Source organism: Lemur catta, chromosome 5 (assembly GCF_020740605.2).
Source record: "Lemur catta isolate mLemCat1 chromosome 5, mLemCat1.pri, whole genome shotgun sequence".
NCBI classification, from domain to species: Eukaryota; Metazoa; Chordata; class Mammalia; order Primates; family Lemuridae; genus Lemur; species Lemur catta.
Window position 1 is genome coordinate 113,378,775 of NC_059132.1, and position 22,231 is coordinate 113,401,005.

General features: G+C 50.8%; 1 protein-coding gene across 1 annotated transcript in view; it reads right to left on the reverse strand.

The window, feature by feature from the left end:
• Positions 1-1,194: 1,194 nt before the first annotated feature.
• Positions 1,195-22,231, reverse strand: part of CPE (carboxypeptidase E) — a 64,960-nt gene continuing 43,923 nt past the window's right edge. The window contains exons 2-9 of the mRNA XM_045552539.1: positions 15,150-15,346; positions 11,817-11,984; positions 10,073-10,190; positions 9,337-9,519; positions 6,285-6,424; positions 5,006-5,105; positions 3,416-3,534; positions 1,195-1,874 (exon numbers count right to left, since the gene is read on the reverse strand). Coding sequence (XP_045408495.1) covers positions 1,776-1,874; positions 3,416-3,534; positions 5,006-5,105; positions 6,285-6,424; positions 9,337-9,519; positions 10,073-10,190; positions 11,817-11,984; positions 15,150-15,346 — 1,124 coding nt within the window. The 3' untranslated portion in view covers positions 1,195-1,775. The remainder of the gene's footprint in view (positions 1,875-3,415; positions 3,535-5,005; positions 5,106-6,284; positions 6,425-9,336; positions 9,520-10,072; positions 10,191-11,816; positions 11,985-15,149; positions 15,347-22,231) is intronic.

Sequence of the window (22,231 nt, forward strand, 5' to 3'; positions counted from 1 at the left end):
GCCGGATAAACCCATCGTAAAGCAGAAAGATCCAAGTCGAACCCTGGTGAGTCCAGCACGATTCTACCTCTGTCCGTTTCCTGGGCTTTGTTCCCGCCTCTCCCGGCGCTGCTTCCGTGCTGCCGCCGTGGGCCCGCCCGGGGCCTGCGCACCCGCCGTCCTGCCTCCCCGCGCGGCCGGGCCACAGCGCCCAGTGCCGTCACTGCTGCGGGGACAGCGGGTCCCGGCGACGTGGCGGGAGCAGGCGCAGCGTCGACCCCTCCCAGGGCTGCCACGGACCCCCCCCCGCCCCCGCTCGCGCCCCTCCCCCACTGGCGCGGCGGGGACGACACCACGGCAGCTCTGGACACGCGCGGGAGACGGCGGGCCTCCCCGAAGGGCCCCGACGTGGGGCGAAGCCGCCGCCTCTTTCCACCCGCGCCGGAGCCGGAAATGCGCCTGCGCTGAGTCCAAGGCCTTGTCTGTCCGGGGTCTGTCTTGACAGCGGTCAGCGCCGTGTTAGCAACAACTTGAACCCGCAGCATCCATCAGCCACCCACGGCCGCCACAGCACACGCACCCGCACGGTCTCCGCATCGCTCACACCGCCGTCACATATACACGCACCCTCATGGTCCCCCGCCGCTCACATGGCTGCCACACGCACACGCACCCGCACCCACACCCGCACGGTCCCCGCACCGCTCACACGCTCGCGTTTCAGGTCTAGGCTTGTGAGCATCACGCCGCCGCCCCGACCCCGCACCAGTCTAATTCCAGTCGTGCTGTCCTTCTCTTCCCCGTGCCCTGTCCCTCCCTGTCACCTTGCTCGCATGATGCGTGATTACGTGGTAATTTGTGTGTGATTCATGTAAAGTCCGTGTCCACGTCTGACCCCCAAGATCCACGGAGTCAGAGTCTTTGTCCACACAGGGGACGCAGAGCCTTCGTGGCCCTCGCATACAGCAGTCACTTAATACCTTTCGCCGCGTGGAGGAGGTGCAGATGAGAGGGCGCCGTCACGGGACACTTGTCCTCATGGCGGGACCAGGACTCGGGACCGAAATCACAGAGAACAAAATCACTGAAACACCCCCGGGGCTGTTTTACCCTTTATTCGCTCAGAACGTGATTCCGGGCCGCTCTGCAGCCGAGGGAACCTGGACCTCTGTGGAGGGTGAACAGACTAAGTGACAAACGACATCACCCCACATGTGTTAGACACGCAAGTCAGTCTTTATTCTGTTCACAAATCTCCCAGCAAACACGTACATTTCTCACCATCACAAATGCATTCACGAGATCATGCGTAGATAGCTGCTCAGCACAAGGGAAATGACAATTCACACTGGGAACTGCTGACGTCTGGCCGCAGCGTGCTCACCGCTCCACGCCGCATGTCAGCCTTTTCAATGGCATTAACTATGTGACATTGTCACTGATTACATTAAAAGAACTTCACTAATTTTTAAAAGCTAGAATTACTCAAGAAGTTCTGGTATTGCAAATAACACCTGGAATGTTGCATTTAATCCTAAAATGGCAAGATCACTTAATAACCTTCCTGCAGTCCTCTGTGTAACTGATGTAGGAAATTAATGCTATAGAAGCGAATGAAATAGATCAAGTTCTTATATTTTCACCTAACATTCTATTTAAGTAACATCAATTGATATTTAAGTGATTAAAAATAAGCCAACATTAAATATTAACTGCACAAAATGTAAAATAATATGGCCACATTACATCAAACTACATTATATAGGTAGATTAAAAGCAGCTAATTAGAAGCCTTTTTAGAAGTTCAGAGTTTCTGACATCATTTTCCACCATTCCATCAATTCTTCCTTCTCCTCTTCTTTCCTTTCAGAAAATGACTCCAGTTCAAAATCAACCTGAAGGAGAAAGTCAAGAGCACATTGTTATCCAACTGTATATGTATTTTTAAAAACTGAAATTAAAAAAAACAAAGCAGTTTCAGAGCTTATAGAATAAGCTCAATCCCGCCACTTGAATTAAGGTAGATCCTAAAAAAATCTCTTGTGATAAACAAAAAATACTTTCAGGGGGGGATAAAAAAATCAAAAGCCATTGTGTTTAAAATGTGCTTTGAGTTAACAGCTTTGAAGACACAATTCAACAAAATCCCTCCCCTGATCTGTCCCCTCCTAGAAAGATGTCACTTGCAGTTTTCTGCCTGTGACAGCTCAGTGAGCTCCGGCAGCCTTGAGTTCTGTCCTGGTGGCTGGAGGTGCGGACGCGTTCGGGTCGCTGTGCTGTGTCCCCAGACCACGCTCTGCTGCTCTGAGTCCCCGTGTGCTGGAGACACGGAGGGCAGCACGTGCGTCTCCGAGCCCCTGTCCTGCGGGCGGCGTCCTGGCCGGTCTGTGAAGGACCCTCACACTCGGCACAAAGCCTGCTCAGACCTGCACCCGCTTCCTCCAGGCTCAGCCCAGCGGGACCCAGGTTCCCGGCTGGGCTGTTGGGACCCCTGGTTATCTGGGGACGCGATTACACACACCACGTCCTCGGACTAACACGTGCTGGAAAGCTAGACCTCAAAGTCATTAAACCTTTACACCCTGCTCCTGGGGCTTGTTCTGGGTCTCCTCTGCCCACGTGGGCATCCTGACTCCGGGACACACGGCCCGCTGCGCACACGCTCACCATCCAAACCGCACACCAAACACGCAAGGTATTTTGTTTGCAAAGGCCAAGCATTTATTCTCTAAACTTTGGTGCATGAACGAAATACAATGAATTCTTCTCAAGTCAGCCTTTTGGTTAGAAATCCCACAGGCCTCCAGCCTGGTTCCAGCAACATAACACAAAGCGGGAGGTGAATTCTGCTCTACGGAGGGTTTGGTCTCATCACCTTCCCAGCAAAATAACTGTGATCTAATAGATAAGACATGGTTTTCCAGAACACTTAACATGCAGAGATTTACTTATAACATGTGCTTAATAAATGTTTGGTTCCTGCCTAAAATTGTCTTGTATGCATCACTTATTTACTTCAAATGCTCACTGAGCAAGGCATGGTGCTGGGTGCCGGAAATGGAAAAGACACGTGGAACAGAGTCCCAGCTGAATTGAAATCGAGGTACCAAGGTCAGCAAATAAAAATTCAATTTTTTTAAATTTTATTTACTTGAGGTCTGTGGTAAAAAAAAAAAAAAAAGAAAGAAAAGAAATTTTTATTTTCTTGTGGATCTCTTCAAAAGCTAAGAAATGGGGACAGTTCCACACTGAGTGGTATTAAGTCACCCAGTGAGACTTTGGGCAAGTCACTTAACCCTGTTGGGCCTCAGTTTTCTCGTCTGTTGAATGGGATTGCAGCAGCACCTACCTTACAGGGATGTGATGAAGAGGAAACATAAGTCACTTAAACATGCCTGGCGATAGTAAGTGCCTAATGACTGTTACCACTACTCACCTCCACGGCAGGGCTGTACGGAACCGCCACCTTCTTGGTTATTGCCAGGTATCCGGGGGCCGAGGCTGTGACCTTGTAGTTCCCAGGAACAAGCAGTCTCCAGTAATCACCGTCCTTTGCTGCAGGGAACAGAAGGTCAGACCGCGAGGCACGTACATGAAATGCATGATTGTGCATCCAAGGAAAGCTTCAGCTGCTTCGATTTCCCATGTTCAAAATAGTCACATAGGGAATTCGATGAAATTCTACTGAATAGGGTGTGAGTCTCTCTACAGGCCCCATTTCTTACAGCTACTTCACAGATAATAAGGTTAAGTTGTCTACTAAACCTCCCAAATCATGGGTCTTCTAATCGGTCAGAGGCTTAGGTGAAAAGACAGACGTCTGCGAGCTGCAGGTCGGAGCATCCCAGCACCATGGCTTGAGCCTGGACAGGTGAGGACCCGGGAAGACCGGAGGGTGGCCTCATGGGGATCCCTGAGCCCTGGTTAGAAGCTTAGATTCCAAACTGCCAAGTCCATGATCAGTCACATGGTTCATCTTTCTTGACCCTTTTTTCATTTCTTCTTCCTGACACGTTTCAAGGCCTCCAGGACAACAGACTTGACTTCCCTCCCACCTCCCACTTCACTCCGGCTTCTCCCGATCACCCTGCCCTCGGACATCTGGGGCATCCCAGGGCCCACTCCTCAGATTTCATTTCTTCTACCTATTTGTCCCCTAGGTTATATTTCCCCAAACTTTTCACGTCAGGGGGTGCAGAGGAAATAACATTTGTGCAGCACGCCAGGGCCGACAGACGGAAGAGGCTTCCCATGGCCTCCCGAGGGCCGGGGGGCAGCGTCGTGGAGTATTGGGTGGGAAGCTGACGTCTAGTGGGCTGTCGATAAACATTTGTTAAATAAATAGAGTTTTAGAGGACAAATGATAAAGATTTAGAAAACAAAGCCGAACTACTAATATGAAAGTTAAGAAAGAGGCAATGTCTGACACAGTGTGATTTGGGAAATAAGTTAAAGGCTAATTCATTACGAGGTCAAGACATGCCATAAGGAGTCTATAGCTTAAAAACGTCATTGTTGTCACTGGAAACATCCTAACAAAGGACAAACTAAAATAAGCTGGACTGATGTTTATTAACAGGAGCAGGAAGATTCGTCAGGAAAATGCATCATTTTCCCCAAACGACCGTGGGCTCCAAACCCAGAGATAACTAACATCTCACTCCATCCCATAACACCCGTCTAGCCTTGCGTGACTGATGGAGAAGTGTGAGCGTGTGAGAATTCCAATCTTGCCGCCCAACTCCCCTTCCTTCCCGCCGGCTCACAGCTCGTCAGCGCCTCCTACAGAGCCTGGAACCCACCGGTGTTCTGACTCCAGAGAGTTCACTTTCCTTTGCCTGAACTGCTGTGAGTCCCGGGGTGAGGCAGCCCAGGCCAGGCCAGGCCACCGCGCCCTCCCAGACCTGAACACGTCACCAGCCGGGCTGCCCCCCAACCCGGCCCACCAGAGAGACGTCGCTACAGCACTGTGCTGTTGGTGCTATTGTACACAGGCCAGAGCCCCCAGGGCGAGACCCACACCCACCGGAGGTCACGTCGTGGTCTATTCCTTCCACGGAGATGGTCGCGTTGGCGATCGGGTTCCCCTGCAGGTCTCGGACGAACCCCTTAACTCCCCGGTGTATCTGTGAAGGCCAAGGAAAAACAAAATTCGTACTAGAAATGACCTAAAGTTGTTTCATATCGAGCATCTGCTTGTTTTCCAGTGAAATACTACAGCTTCTCCTCGTGTGAGAATCAAAACCTGCTCAAAAGGCCACTGAATTTTTTGTGCACTTTTTACTCTGCTTTTTCTTAAACAGAGAAATGAGAAGTAACCTTCTGAAACTTAGTATCGTGTCCTGAGTCAAAGAAAAGCTTTGAAGTCCCTCCCATGTCGTGAAAAGTCTGTCGTGTTTGTAGCTAATGAGGGAGTTTTTGTGCAGAGAACAGTTTACCTGTGCCAGGTAGCTAAGGAGTGAGTTTTTGTGCAGAGAACAGTTTACCTGAGCCAGGTAGCTAATGAGCGAGCTCTTGTGCAGGGAACGGTTTACCTGCACCAGGTAGCTAAGGAGCAGAGTTCTTGTACAGAGAATGGTTTACCTGCACCAGGTAGCTAAGGAGCGAGTTCTTGTGCAGGGAACGGTTTACCTGCGCCAGGTAGCTAAGGAGTGAGTTCTTGTGCAGGGAACAGGTTTACCTGCGCCAGGTAGCTAAGGAGTGAGTTCTTGTGCAGGGAACGGTTTACCTGCGCCAGGTAGCTAAGGAGTGAGTTCTTGTGCAGGGAACGGTTTACCTGTGCCAGGTAGTTAAGGAGCGAGTTCTTGTGCAGGGAACAGTTTACCTGTGCCAGGTAGTTAAGGAGCGAGTTCTTGTGCAGGGAACGGTTTACCTGCGCCAGGTAGCTAAGGAGTGAGTTCTTGTGCAGGGAACGGTTTACCTGAGCCAGGTAGCTAAGGAGTGAGTTCTTGTGCAGAGAACAGGTTTACCTGTGCCAGGTAGTTAAGGAGCGAGTTCTTGTGCAGGGAACGGTTTACCTGTGCCAGGTAGCTAAGGAGCGAGTTCTTGTGCAGGGAACGGTTTACCTGTGCCAGGTAGCTAAGGAGCGAGTTCTTGTGCAGGGAACGGTTTACCTGCGCCAGGTAGTTAAGGAGCGAGTTCTTGTGCAGGGAACGGTTTACCTGCGCCAGGTAGTTAAGGAGCGAGTTCTTGTGCAGGGAACGGTTTACCTGTGCCAGGTAGCTAAGGAGTGAGTTCTTGTGCAGGGAACGGTTTACCTGAGCCAGGTAGTTAAGAAGCGAGTTCTTGTGCAGGGAACGGTTTACCTGTGCCAGGTAGTTAAGAAGCGAGTTCTTGTTATCCTCCCAGAAGCCCTTCAGCGTCTCTTCAGGTGGGAACTTTTCGCAGCTGAGCTCCACGGTGATCTCAAAACAGTTGCTGCTGAGGTAATTGAAGTCCTGCATCCCTGCAGAGCACAACGGGAAAGTCAGCACACGCGTGTGGGCACGGATGCCCCGCTCAGGCCACTCTGCGGCACTGGGAGCACGTTGCAGACACACCACCCGGGGCACCTGGGCGCTGCGGGACAACCCAGGGACGTCCCCTGCTCTGAGGAGCTGACGGTGCACCTGGGAGACTCTCGCCACCTGCAGGGCACACACCGTCCCGGGTTCCTGAGCTCTGGTTTGCAGGCTGCGCTGCTGCTAAGGTGCCAAAGCAGACGTCACCCACGTCCCACGCTTGTGGGATGAGCTTCAAAGGAGACACGGGATAAAAGACTCAATCCCTACTGACCTGCGGAAACGCACACACCTCTGAGCCCCCTTTCCATCAGGGAAGACTGTGGCGCATCGTGTGAGATGGTCTGACCTACCGTGTCCTTCCTTACGTCCCACTAATACTGTGGCGTGCTCCTGAGGGATTGAGAGTCTTGGTAAGGTATTATATGTTGTCCAGGCGCCGTGGCTCACGCCTGTAATCCCAGCACTTTGGGAGACCAAGGTGGTGGCATCGCTAGAGCCCAGGAGTTCGAGACCAGTCTGGGCAACATAGTGAGACCCCACCTCTATAAAAAATTTAAAAAGGTAGCCAGGTGTGGTGGCTCATGCCTGTAGTCCCAGCTGAGGTGGGAGGGTGGCTTGAGCCGGAAGCTCACGGCTGCGGTGAGCTATGGTGGCGTCACTGCACCCCAGCCTGGGGGTGACAGAGCAAGACCCTGTCACTAAACAAAAAAAAAAGTCTATATGTTTATGTATATATGTATCACAATATATATTAATTCAACAATCACTGAGCAGCTACTGTGTGTAAGACATAATTATAGCACTTCAAACTGTACCAAAGAGAAGAAGATTCTGCATCCAGAACAATTTTAACATGAATCTGACTGGAATCAGTGGTGGGTGCTGTGGGTGCCACCAGGCTGCTTTTCGGAGCTGGGCACCCCCTCCTGGCAGCCCACAGCCAACGGGGAGACGGCCCTGCCTGCACGTAGGCTTGGGCCAAGGCTCGACTTTACCCGCGAGACCCGAGAGACCACATCCCTGCTCGGCTGTGACCCTGCCTCACCCGACCCCCCGCACTCCCCGCAGTTTCCCCAAGTGCCCTCTCCACAAAGGACGAGCATCCGAGTCGCTGCCTCAAGCTCTGCTTGCAGAAAACCTGGCCTGAGACGCTGATTTTATTCACTGTAGAGAGGGCTAAAGACTGTCAGAGCTTTTCTGACTCACAGTTATTGCAGGACATAATCATTGACAAGGTTGAGACTGCTATTATTGTTAATATTATTATCATCAGTATTGTACTGATATAGCTTGTTTGACATTCTGTAGACACTATACCATTTGTCCAAAAAGGTAATTCCCAAGGAATTGCTATCGTTTTTATAAAATCTAACGTATAAAATTACTTCCCAGCTGATGTACTTCACATACCCTAAGTCCTAAATCTGACATAGACTATGTTTTTCAAGCTATAAGGGAGAAAGTACTAAATCTGATCTGGTTGAAATGCAAACTACAAATAAAAACAGAATTAACACACATCAGGAAGAAATAATTAGGAAGAATATTTTTCTCAGGGCATAATTCAATGAAATTAAGAATATCCAACCAAACAAAATAATTAGCTAATGCTGCTACTTCCCTAATTCTCTTTTTATTTCCAGGTTAGCCATGGAAAATTGTTTAGGCAAAGAGAAAAGAAAAATATATTAATATTTAATAATTTCTATAATTAATATAAAAATATTATATTTTTATAACATATTATTATACATAAATATACGTCATCACAGTTCAATCTTCATCCTTCGGCAACTATAAAAACAAGGGGTCTGTGCAGTCCTGTGGGCATACGGAGGCAGGAGCGGCCGGGGCTGCCGGGAAGGGGCTCCCTCCCGCTCTGCCCACGCGGGGCTGCTCCCTTAAACTCCACGAAGGTGAAAAGCCACCTGGTCTGACAGCTGTGATGACCATTTTGCTGTGGTCCCCAAGCTCTGGGCCACAGTGCCTGTCCCTGGGCTGTTAGGAACCAGGCTGCACCGCGGGAGGTGAGCCGAGGGAGAGCAAGTGAAGCTTCCACTGTGTTTACAGCCTCTCCCCATCGCTGGCATCACCGTGTAAGCCCCACAGCCTGTCAGATCAGCGGCGGCATTAGACTCTCGTAGGAGCACGAACCCTGCTGCAAATTGTGCATGGAGGGATGTAGCTTGTGCGCTTTATGAGAATCTACTGCCGGATGACCTGGGGTGGAGCTGAGGCGGTGATGCTAGCTCTGGGGAGCAGCTGCAAATACAGATTATCATTAGCAGAGAGCTTTGACTGCACAGTAAATGTGATGTGCCTGAATCACCCCAAAAACACTCTCCAACACTCCCATCCGTGGAAGAATCATCTTCCTTGAAACCCATCCACAAAGGTTGGGGACCGCCCTGCAGTGAACATAAACTAAATGCTCCGTGTCGACTAGTCCCCGTGATCCCACCATTTACAAAGGTAACACGGAAGGTTCGTGCGTGGAGGTGCGGTACAGGCCCAAGCACACGCACCTGCAGCGAAGCCTGGACCAGCATATAGCGAGGGCGCTCTCCTGTTCCCTGGGGCCAGACTCTGACAAGTAAGGAAGCTAATAACGTTCAGTTTACATTTCCCCAGTTCATTCCCTGTATCTCTTCAGTTAGCATCTCGGTTAAAAACACAACAAAATTGCACGTAGTAACTATTCATGCAAACAATGAGCTTCAGCGGGGAAGGACTCCAGGTTCCATCCCCTCAGTGACCAAGGGGGACTGAGGCTCTAAATCTAGGTCCCTGTCTACACCCACATGGCCGCTGGGACCAAGCTGCTGCTGCAGGCAGGGAGCAGGCGGGGACTCACCGCCGGGCACACTGTACCAAGCGCCCCCGTTGGTGGTTCCGTCTACAAAGCTGCTGTCATCATCATTCTTGCGACACGGCGGCCGGCTGGGGTCCGACATGACGGGGTTGAAGGCCGAGTACGCCCGGGCCAGGCTCTGGAACACGGCGTCGTCGGGACAGGAGCTGTACTCGTGGGCACGACCTGGAAGGCAAACCCACGAGGCTCGGGTGCTGGCACAGACCGCGTCTCGGGAGGGTGACACGGCGTCGCGCTCTTGCTGACGCGGTTTTCAGCTGCCTCGGTGTGGGACGGGGCAAAGGCTTAACACGGAACAATGACACTCAGTTCTTAGCTTGGATGACTCCGTTTCTAACGCTACGAAGCAGAATCTAGGCAGAAGGCACATTCCACCTACGCACTGACAGTTTCACAGAGAAAGGGACAAGGTCCCAGCAAATTGGGAGGATGTCAAGATTCCCATCGTTAAAATCTTTAATTTAAAAAACGCACCCGTACCCACCTGGCAGCCACCGTGAACCACTCTCACACGCTATTCCGCGTCTGAGTTTATGGTTTTTAAAAATTCTCCCATGTGTATTATAAAATAAATAATATAAATTTGGATGCACTGCACTCTTATCCGTGCCCTATAAACCCTGCCAGGCCTACGGCGTCCCTGTCACCAGCCAACCACACGTCTCTGGGTCTAACAGGCGTCTGGGCAAAGGCGGGGCCGGCGGGCGCGGGGACTCACCGCTGCGGGTCTCGTCGTAGGGGTAGTTGGCCACGACGTCCCCGCCATGCAGGTTGGCGGAAAGCACGAAGGGCACGTCCATGATCCAGTGGATTACGGCCTTGGTCTCCGGGGCCAGCTGCAGCGGGGACAGAGTCAGAGGGTTACAAGTCGGGAAGTCGCCGGCCTGGTCACGTGACACAGACAAGGCAGAGAAAAGAGGCTGAAAGCCGATCACGTTTCAGCCACTTTGTGGTTATTTTCATTACAAAAGGGTTTCTGTAACAGCAGCAGCGTCCCCACGCCCCGCCTTCCTCAAACGCATAGTAAAAAACTACTATTTCCATAGCGTTTAAATTCCCTTCAAAGCTCTTTGTGGGCTGCCAGGTTTTTGTTTCTTTTCTTTTCCCTTTGTAACTTGAAATCCAGCATTGAAAGCACTGACACGTCTGGGAGTGTTTCTGTCTGGTCTGCGAGGTCACACGTCCTGTTAAATAGTTGCGAATAAGACAAGGAGAAAAGAAACAGCCAGACCGCAGGGGCAAGCTCGCCCTTTACGGGGCTCAAAGGGGGTAGATTTTAGTTCCCCTTTTTGCCCACGGTTTTTCCAATTTCCTTCAACTCCTTCAAACATCGTTCCTGGAAAAGAATATTAGATTGGGTCTGCATTAGAGCTGAACATAAAATATGAGTTTGCTTTGGAGCAGTCGTCTTAAACTTTAGAACAAAGGCACGAGTTTCAAGGACTCATGTTAAGTCTCCTGAACGGTTCGCAGTCCCGCATAGCTTGGAAACAAAACAAAGGAGAAAAGAAACGTATGCCAAAGAATTACTCCAGAGCCAAAGCTTGATACTTTCATGTGATGAGTTTTTAACAGCAACTAGGAGACTCTCAAACGCCAAGCACCTCTTTGATTAAAAGAATGGTGTGACGGGGACGCGACTGCACTGTTCTTTGGGGCAGAGGCTCTCACGCGTCAGCAGGGCTCGGTGTGACGAGAGATCCTGTATATGCGTGTCTCTGTCGGGTCACGAGTAGCTCTCATGTGGACTGTTTGTCCTGCTTGGAGACATCACCATTGGATACGCAGAGATGCGCACCCCATGTCAGGGGAGGGGTCGGAGGGCGGGTGAGTTGTCAGTAAATGACACGTCCAAGATCACGCGGCTGTGGGTTCAAATGTGCTTTGTGCACATGGATGTGTTCAGCCCTTGTTAGATCCTATGAGGCAGATCCTATTGTCCTCTCCCTATGGCAGACGAAGAAGCTGAAGCGCAGAGAGGTTAAGAAACTTTCCAAAGTTCACACAGCAAGTATGGAGGCAGGATTCGCACCAAGGTGGCTGCCTCCAGGGTCTCCACACTTAACCCTCAGGCTACTCTGCTGTATTGAATTTTCACTTTATCCTCTGGGCACAGGAGAGCTGGCAAGGTTTTTTACGCAAAAGGGTGACAGTCTGCGTGTGAAGATCACTCTGGAGGAATGTGAGAAGGCTGAACAGAGTTGGCAGAGGCTGGACACAGAACTCGGAGGTTACTGCACCGGTCTCAGCAGGAGGCGGGGGGCGGGGGGCTCAGTGGGGTGAGGTGGCCGGTCCTGAAGGCTGGGACTGACCTCAAGGCTCCAGCCCTCCCAGCTTTGACCTTCGCGGCCCGGCCAACTGCCCACGCTCCAACCTCACTCCTGCGCCCTGCGCTGGGACACAGACGTCAGGACACATGTCCCTGGGCAAGAGGACAAACCCAGAACACTCCGTGTTCCTACCTTGGTGTTTTCATCCACAATTTTCTTCATATTCTTCAGCAGGTGATTGTTTGGGCCACCTTGTTTCTCATTCACATAAACTATCCTGTCCAGGTCTGGAAAGTTCCGGTTCAGGTCTATTCCCTGGGCATTGCTCCGACCCACAAACCAGTCCTTGAGCTCGCCAGGCTAAAAAACAAAACCAAAGGGAAAAATCATCAGTTGTTTATATTATTGACACTATGTGGTTAATAGTTAATAGCATTCTCTATTAATGCTTTAAAAGTAATGTTCTAAGATTAACTATTTATTTCAACAATATTCTCCCGTGATGGCATTTTCAGTCCGTGACCGACACAAGCACCAAGTGTCAGGTTTAAAGTGTGCCACGCACTACCTGGTGACATCTCGGTCACCAATGGACGGCATGCAGGACAGCCATATCGCAGGATCACACTGAGCTGGAAGTTCCCCCTGGCCCGGCGGCGTCCTGATGTCCTGCCCTGTGCAGGCTCATGTGTGTGCTTGTGTCCTCGCTCTTAACCAAAAAGTTTAAAAAGTAAAAATAAATAAATAAACAAACAATTCTAAAAATGAAAAAAAGCTTATAGAATACGGATATAAAGAAAGACAATATCTTTGTACAGTTGTACAGTATGTGTTTTAAGCTAAGTGTTATTACAAGAGTAAAAAATTTTTTTTAATTTAAAAATTTATACTGTAAAACAGTTACAGTAAGCTAAGATTAATCTGTGATTGAAGAAAAAATACTTCATTACAAATTTAGTGCAGCCTAAACAGACGCTGTTTGTAGCAAACTCGGGAGCAGCACACTGCGGAGTCCTGGGCCTCCTCACTCACTCACCACCCACCAGCGCGCCCGGAGCAACTTCCAGTCCTGCAGGCTCTGTCTGTGGCAAGTATTTATTGCAGGAGAACCACTTTTTATCTTTCACTCTGTATTTTACTGTAGCTTTGCTATGTCTGGATACACACATACTTGCCACTGCGTTGCAATTGCCTGGGGTGTCCAGACAGCAGCAGGCTGTGCAGGCTCATGCCCTAGGAGCTCGGCTGCCCACACAGCCGGGGAGTGGGGTCCACACAGCCGGGGAGTGGGGCCCACACAGCCGGGGAGTGGGGCCCACACAGCCGGGGAGTGGGGTCCACACAGCCGGGGAGTGCGGTCCACACGGCCGGGGAGTGGGGTCCACACAGCCGGGGAGTAGGGCCCACACGGCCGGGGAGTGGGGCTGGCGTGACACCCGGTCTGGGTAAGTGCGCTCCGTGACACCCACACGTGATGAAGTCACTAACGAGGCACTATTCAGAATGTATCCCAGTTGTTAAGCAACACGTGAGTGTATTTGTTATACATATTTTGAAAATAGTTTCAATGAATGGTATTTTAAATATTACCAGTAATAATGTTTAAGAGATATTTATCATCATATTGCAAAAAGGTCGATACATATATTCATAGCAAGAGCTAACCTGTTTCAAACCACACATTCTGTAATTAGATTTATGTAAAATGCATGTGGCCTCTGTAAGTCACAGCAACTTGTTTTTTTAAAATATTCAAAAGAATAAATAAATAAGATTAGACGCTTACGATGGAGAGAACACGAGTTACTTACATATTTATATAACCTATCTCCCTTTTCCACTCTTCATGGAGAAATGTGAGCTCTGGAACAGAAGTTCTGGGGCTTTATTACCTGAGGAGTTTCTGTTTAATTTAAACCCCTCACGTCACTAATGGTACAACCCAGAAAATTCAAAAATTTCCAACATATTTAGTTTTATTTTATAATGTGAATTTTCTTGTTTTACTATTAAATTGTATCACATGATATAGACATATTTCCCATACTTTTTAAATCATGTAAGCTTAGATACCTTGGACTATGAGGAATAAAAAGCTATATGACAGAATAAAGCAATGATAATCCTCTGCCCACCTGTCTTACAATTCTTAACATCACCCTAAAATGTTAAATAATTTAATCATGTACGTTACTAGAATTTTTCTCTTACGACTTTAGAAATTATATCAATGTTACACTTATTTACAGAAATTCACTATCTGAGTTTCTTACAATGTTGATGGATCTTTTTAGCTGTAGATAAACATACTAAATATTTGCTTTAATGTGTCCCCATAAAATAAGAAAATTATTGCAAAATATAGAAAACAGCAAATATAACATTCCTCACACCATGCAATCAAAATGAGAACACACACCGCGAACATTATCTTAAGAAGTTATTAATTTTTAGCTTGTTTAAAAGTTAAGGTGCATTAAATTATTTTTAGTTACGAGGTAGGGCTTTTACTTGTTTGCCCAACTTTGTTCATCCCATATAAAAACCGAGGATGAAGCATCAGTTAAGCGTCCACGTGGCCACGGTCGTTATTCCCAGGATCCAGCAGAGGGCGCTGCCGGCTCAGCCAGGCGCGCTGCGGGATGTGGGAGAAAACTCACCTCGTCACAAAGGAGGGGGAATAAATATGATTTATTTAGCAACACAGACAAAGCAGCATTAAAGTATTCACTTTTTAACAACATTTCTCATTCGCTCTCTGTTGAAGAAACCCACCCTCCTTCTGTTGCTCTGACCTTTCTGCTCAGCAGAGAGCCAGGTCCTGTGTCGCCCGGGTCCCCACGGCACAGGTGTGAGCTCTGGCCAGGTGCTCTCACCCCCCCCACCCCGGCACAGGTGTGAGCTCTGGCCAGGTGCTCTCACCCCCCCCACCCCGGCACAGGTGTGAGCTCTGGCCAGGTGCTCTCACCCCCCACGGCACAGGTGTGAGCTCTGGCCAGGTACTCTCACCCCCCACGGCACAGGTGTGAGCTCTGGCCAGGTGCTCTCACCCCCCACACCCTGGCACAGGTGTGAGCTCTGGCCAGGTGCTCTCACCCCCCCACAGCACAGGTGTGAGCTCTGGCCAGGTGCTCCTACCCCCCCCCACGGCACAGGTGTGAGCTCTGGCCAGGTGCTCTCACCCCCCCCACCCCGGCACAGGTGTGAGCTCTGGCCAGGTGCTCCTACCCCCCCCCACCCCGGCACAGGTGTGAGCTCTGGCCAGGTGCTCCTACCCCCCCCCCCGCCCCACGGCACAGGTGTGAGCTCTGGCCAGGTCCTGTGTCGCCCGCGCGCCCACGGCACAGGTGTGAGCTCTGGCCAGGTGCTCTCACCCCCCCCACCCTGGCACAGGTGTGAGCTCTGGTCAGGTGCTCCTACCCCCCACCCAGGCACAGGTGTGAGCTGTGGCCAGGTGCTGGCTGTTGCCAGACACACGCGTGTGCACAGACATGCAGGACAGGAGAACAGCCCACCAGGGCTCACCTGGGACGCCGCCTTCTCAAAGCCGTCGGGATTCAGCGAGGGCATGATGTGGATGCGTGTGCTGTGGATCAGGTTCACGACCGTCTCGTTGCCCCTCTGGTACTCGTCACACAGGTGCTGGGCCAGGAGGATGAGCAGCTCCCGCCCCACGGCCTCGTTGCCGTGCATGTTCCCGATGTACTTGAACTCGGGCTCACCTGGAGGACCAAAGCAGACGGTGTGGGGACATTTTGCATGACAGCAAAGAGCAGGCAAGTGACACGCTGTGTTGAATATGTCATGCACCTGCTGATTTATTAGGACGAGCTGACGGCTACAAAATTGACCTTACACATCGGAATGCTCGGAGTGCGACCTTCTATCCATCTGTTCCTCCCTCCCCAGCTGCCCCCGGATGGACTGAATTCTGTCCCCCCAAAATGCATATGCTGAAGGCCTAACACCCAACGTGACCATAGTAAGGAAGTAATAAGGCTAAATGAGGTCGTAATGGTGGGGCCCTAGTGCGACAGGACTGGCGTCCTCACAGGACAAAGAAGACACCGGGGATCCCTCTCTCCTCCGCACAGAGGAAAATGGCGTGAGTCGCACCCGCGGCTGCACCTGCAAGGCAGGCCTCGCACAGCCAGCCCTGCCGCACCTCGAGGCTGGACTTCCGGTCCTCAGAACTGCGAGAAAACTCACTTCTGCGTGTGAGTGTCCGCTCTGTGGGACTTGGCTCTGGCCGCCCGGCCGAGTAGGGCAGCCCCATCCACCCCCAGCAGGTAATCACAGCACAGCACCTGCCTCCTGTGGACCAAACACCGCGACTTCCATGTTTCCTTATTCAATCCTCACCACATACCTAAAAGTAAGTGTTAATATTACCATCCATCTCCATTTTACAAATCAGCAAACTGAAGTTCACAGTAAGAAGCCTGGCCATAGTTATTAATGGGTTATTAATTATTAATACATTAATGGGTTGTAGAATTATTAATACACAGCCCGTGAAGCCAGGACTCAGATGCTGGCCGTGCAGTTTAGCCGACAGTCTGTGATCTGGTTTTGGTTTTGGTATTTCCCGTTAACCGCAGGGATTGAGAGGAGCCAGAACGCCCGGGTTCAAACCCAGCCCCAGTCCCCCCGGCGGCCCGCGCGCAAGCTCTTCTGTCACCCACGGCTCTGTCTCCCCACCTGGAAAACCTGAGAATGCCAAAGGTGATCCTGCTTCATAAGGAAGGTGCCATAAGAACTAAGTAAAATAATGAACACAAATGCTTGGAACAGTGCTGGCAAATAATAAGTGCTATGTGTTTGCTACAATTTTTTTTTTTTTTTTTTTTTTGAGACAGAGTCTCACTGTTGCCCGGGCTAGAGTGCCGTGGTGTCAGCCTCGCTCACAGCAACCTCAAACTCCTGGGCTCAAGCGATCCTCCTGCCTCAGCCTCCTGAGTAGCTGGGACTACAGACATGCACCACCACACCTGGCTAATGTTTTCTATATAGTTTTAGTTGTTCAGCTAATTTCTTTCTATTTTTTTAGTAGAGCTGGGGCCTTGCTCTTGCTCAGGCTGGTCTCAAACTCCTGAGCTCAAAGGATCCGCCCGCTTCAGCCTCCCAGAGTGCTGGGATTACAGGCGTGAGCCACCGCACCCGGCATATAATTATCTTTATTATTATTATCATTATGTCGCATTATCTCATCACTGTGAGGTGCTTTACCACACACAATCTAATCTTCTCTTCACAACAGCCCACTAAAATATGGAAGACAGGTACTGGGGTTTTCATTATGGTACGAGTGCAGCCCACGGAGGAAAGGCTTTTGCTGAAGGGCTCAGAATTCTAAGAGTCACTGTCACCGTGTGTGTGCTGCTGTCCATGGCATTTCAAGAGCAGTAGTGACATTGAGCAGCCGCTCCGTGACCTTAACTAGCCTGTTGTTCTGCCCCTTTCTGCTTCATCCGTCCCACGGGCCGTTTCTGCGGTGGACGGGTCTCCCGTTTACGGAATCGCTAGGACTGCTCACTCTTGGTTATCAGAGAGGAGGTCGGGATTATTTTTCTCCTGGAAGCACGTCATCTGAGCATCCTTTGCACGAGGTTCCCCAGCATCGGATTTCAGTTGGCTACTCAGCCAGAAAGCCGTGTCCTTGTGTGACCGCTCGGCCTGAGCTGAGCTAATCCTAATCTAAGGGTCAGGTGCAGCGGGGTCAGGGCTATTTATAGCCCTCATTTTGCTTTGAGGGAGACTCTAATAAAACTGCCCCCTGGGACATGCCCAAACGGTAGGAGAAAAGATGTTTCCTTGGCTTCTGATTTTAAAAGTAATAACCTTTTTCCTTTCTGTTAAACTTACATTTCACACCTTCCCTTACTGGGTGTGTTGATTTGACTGGGGCACGGGAGAAACTGCAGCGTCCCCTTACAGAGAGAGACCGGGTGGACGCCAGAGGGATCTAGAAGCCGCTTTGCAGAGTTATCTGGGAACTTTGCACTGCAGGCTGCATTCTGGTCCTGCTGTTTTACCCTAACAGCTTTGAAGCTTTAAATCACTTGAAAGGGCTTGGCCTGTAACCCAAAAGTATACTGAAATTTTTTTATTACTTCTCTGGGTTTAAATTTTTTTTAATCGTTTAAAGGAGAAATACCAAACTCACAGTCACTTAGCCAAACCTGCCCCCCAGACGTTTGGTTTGGCTGCCACAGTGTGTTTTGCATCGGGGTGTGAACGCACTGGGTAGAGTGTGTTTCCCCAGTTCTGCCGTAGGCCGCACCGTTCCCTATCGCTGCTTTACTCATGGACGTTGGCGGCTCCTGATTTTCAGAGTCAATTTCCAATATGGTTTCTCTTCAGCTCCACAGGAAACTCCTCTCAGGACGAATCTCCTCCAACATCTCTGCTGTATTTGTGAGCAGAGAGTAATAATGTGACAATGACAACACCATAGGTCACCATGAACACAGGACAACGGTCATTATACTGAAGAAATCAATGTGCAGAAATAAACGCAAGGCGCTGGGACTTAGCAAAAGAAAGGCAAGAGCATCGTTTGTTCTCTGTCCTCAGGAGCACGTCAGGTCACTGCACGATGCCACCACATTTCAGCAGAACACGGAGGAGCTAAGTTCTTTCCAGCTCACTGGCACGTCTCGTGTGACCGAGAAGAGCTGCGGTGTTTGAACACAGCGTTTGTGGAACGTAACCTGCAAATCCCACGGCCAGACCTCTCCAGGGGATCCCCCAGCAACTGTCAGTGTCCCTGAGCCGCAGGGACGTGGGGTCTGCAGGACACAGACACGTGGACAACGTTCCGGAGTGAGGCAGCAAGGAAGGAATTTGGGACGCACAACTCACCAGCTCCAGACTCTAAACTGGGATATTCCTCCTGCCTCTCTGGCCTCCCTCCAGCCGCTTTTCCTCCCAAAGCCGGGATTATCTCATTAAACCACAGCAGCCGTGAGGCCTCCTCTGCGTAATGACCCGCCGGTGACCTCCCTGCGCTGCCACCGCAGGCAGACGCCTCTGCGAGACCCGCCCGGCCGCCTCTCCCGCCTCCTGAGACCCCGCCGCTTCCCCCAGCCGCAGGCCCCTCGCCCAGACTGTGCACCCCTTCGCACGCACACATGCACACGCACACGTGTGCACACATATGCACACCCACACACATGCATGCACACACACGTGCATACACATGCACACGCACATGTGCGTGCACACACGTCGCCCTCACATCCCCCCCATCGCTGCTCTGGGTCCGGTTCCTTTACTGCTCTGGGGCCTCCACGTGAAACACACGTCGGTCCCTGGGACTGTCTGACTGACCCTCCCTCGCCCAGACTCGAGGCCTGTCAGTCCCGACGGCACCCACGTGGCTCACTAGGGTGTCGCTGGTGCCGGCGTTGGTCTAGAGCGCAGTGAGGGGACAACAGATACCGACTCCGTCAATCCTGAGTAAATGAGCAAACAGATGTCCTGCTTCTCACCCCTGTCCCAGTGGCGCGAGGGGCTGCAGAGCTCGCCCCGGGAGGCAGGGCAGCCCGGCCCCTGCAACCTCCCCGAGCAGCGGGGGGAGCAAGGACGGGACCGGGGGGGCTGTGCGCCACGCGGGGCTGCGGGGCCTCCCTGGCTGCTGCGCTCCGCGTCCCAGCCGGGAGGAGACGTCCCCGAGTGGAAGCAGCAGGCTGTGAACCGGGGGGTCCCGGGGGAAGATCAGTCTCCACGGTCCCCGCGAAGCCGCCGCCCCGAGCGCCGCTCCCCACGGCTGTTTCTGCTGTAAAGTCTAAACAGATTCTGCAGAAACGTCGCCTTCAGAATCCTTAATCCAGAAATCGGGATGCAACTGAAGACTTTGGACTTTGAATGACCGTCCCTGAGTCCATAAATCGTTTACCTTCAATTTATCTTTTTTTAAAAAAGGAGTGACAGCTTTTTATCACCACTGAACTTTCTTTCCTGCGGCTACAAAGACACAGGAAAGAGGTCAGGGCAGGCTGGTGAACGGACACCTGCCTTCCGTGCGCGGTGTTTACCCGGAACAAACCCAGGTTGGGCAGGTGGCAGCTGCCAGGGGCGTCCCTGCGAGCGGCTGCGGTGACGCGCAGGCACCTGGCGCCCAGCGCCTTCCTCCCCTGGCGACGGGGACGCAGCGGGCAGCGCATCCCCATCCTTGGGGCACTTGGGGTGGCTGTGTCCCCCTGCTGCTTATGTTCCTCACTCGCTGGCTCATTCTCCTCTTCGCACGGTGGCCCTGAGCTCTCTGTCTCGCAACTGAGGAAGCTTCGCATTTGCGCAGGTTGCCAGGCGTCGGCTCAGGAAGTGCCGCCTCCCTGCTGCGCCGATTTTCCCGCAATTCACGTGATTATCATCATTCCCGTTACGTCACGTGTCACACGACCATCCGGGGAGCGAACATTAAAAGACAATCACTTCACAAACAGAACCAGCCGGGTGGCCCGAGTCTCTGTCTGTGCACCTGTGTCACAGAACAATTAATGGGCCTGACTGAATTTGCATTCTCATCAGAACAAGGTGAGAACAATTTCTGAATTTCAAAAATAACATCCACCGTCTTAATGAAGTCAGCAATGACTAACGACATAAACCAGGCATCGTGCCACCCGCCTGCAGTCCCAGCTTCCAGAGAGGCTGACTCAGGAGGATCACTAGAGCCCAGGAGTTCGAGACCAGCCTGGGCAACATAGCCAGAGCCTGTCTCTTAAAAAAAGAAATAACTACACAAATTCCAAACCAGAGCAGACAAACGATTTTAAGTCCAAACTTATAACTATCAATACACCCCAATTATATAATAATATGATTCGAAATAACCAAATCAGGAAAAAGCAACTTAAAGACATTTCTATGGCCTCAAAAATAAAATGTTAATGTTTTACGCCCCAGAAATCCACACCAGTACAGGTGATGCCTGAAGTTAGCAATGTCCCCGAACGATCAGGGGAATCTGTGCCGTAACGTGACCGGAGAGCCCCTGGGTCAGGAGGCCACAGGCCCAGCAGGGTGACCCTGAAGGAAATGACCAAATACACAGGCAAAAGAAAAAGCACTATTGTCTGGCCCCCCTCCCCCCACAAAAAAGAAACTTTACTTTCACCCCTTACGTGGCCTCACGGTCAGTCTATTCCACCCACCCTGCATGTTCCCCTCCTGGAAACAGGCGACCTGCAGGCACAGAACCTGCTCGGCTGACGGCGTCTCAGCCCTCTCAAACCTCAGGCTCAGTTACTCAGGGACCTCGAAGGGAGAAAGCAGCAGGCAGGAAATACGCAAAGGAAAATGAAATTACAAATGTGAAAACGGGTTGTAAGTTGTGAAATTCTACGTAACAAGTGGAACATCGTTATTTAGGGGAAAAGTAGGTCAAGGGTATTTTAAGAAGGAACCTGATTATAGTAACCGAATTCTCCCATCTTTCATCCTGAAAATAGAGACGAAACTCACACCGAGATGCATCTATTCTTCCTCCCACGGCAGACGTTTGCCAAAGCAGAAGGCCACTAACTCATCTGCAAGGTGTGCATTTAGCTCACGGATGACACAATTCTTAGAGCTGGTGACAATTCCAAAATCCCGGTACCTGGTGCAAGTGATGAACTGAGCACATTGCTGGACAACGGCAGTATTTGCAAACCAAACTCCATCCCGCAAAGATACCGTGAAAAATGCGCACACAAGCGACAATTTTGAGAGACAGACACACGGGCTATCCAAGCAGGACAGTCGCTGAACGGACGTGATTCACAAGCTGCCCTGCGGGCCGGACACATCGCTGGACAGACGCCCTTTGAACCGTGGTCTTCCTCCCCCGCTGGTGAACCTGGGCTGAACACAGTAGGGCTGCTAATTGCTTCCACCTGTTTGACGTCCCGGCCTGTGGCAGCCGTAAATCATCCTTGCAGAACCGAACCCTGCAGTTTGCCTAGAACTTGTCATGGGAACGTCATTAACTGGCTCGTGTTCTAGTACATTTTAGCAGCCAAAAATGTTGAGCGTATTCCTAAAGGAAATGCGAATCTCCAGGGGCCCAATAAAGAATAACAGGGATGGGAATGGCTATAAAAATAGATTCCTCTTTTACTAAGCAGTGCGTAAAATGAATTAAAAAGTGTCGGGTTCCCCCTTAGAGACCGTTGACCCTGTGTGGAGTTCTGTCGTGCTAGGTTTTATAAACAGGCAAGAGAAGTAGCCGAGGCATTGAGAGCAGAGCCAGGGTTTGGGGGATTGTCACGCAAAGACGCAATGACAGCACTGACACAAAACAACAGTAGTTGTTGTTATTGTAAGACGGAGGAATTTCTAAGGCAAAAAGTGAATAAAAAATAAGCTACAGGCTATTACAACAGAATATGATACTGATGTTCAAAATTACTTTCAGGAGTCAAAGTCATCAAGAATATTACTGTAGTGAAACGGGCAACATTAGAAGGGAGGAAGGGAAACCAAGATAAGGGGAAAGAATTTAAAAAGTGGTTGCAAAAGAAATCACAGGTGTGGAAGCATTTTATACTGATGTCCTCTCCCCTCGCTTCTTCCTTCAGAGTGGCATTTACAGCACAGCAAGACCACAGGACATCTGGAGA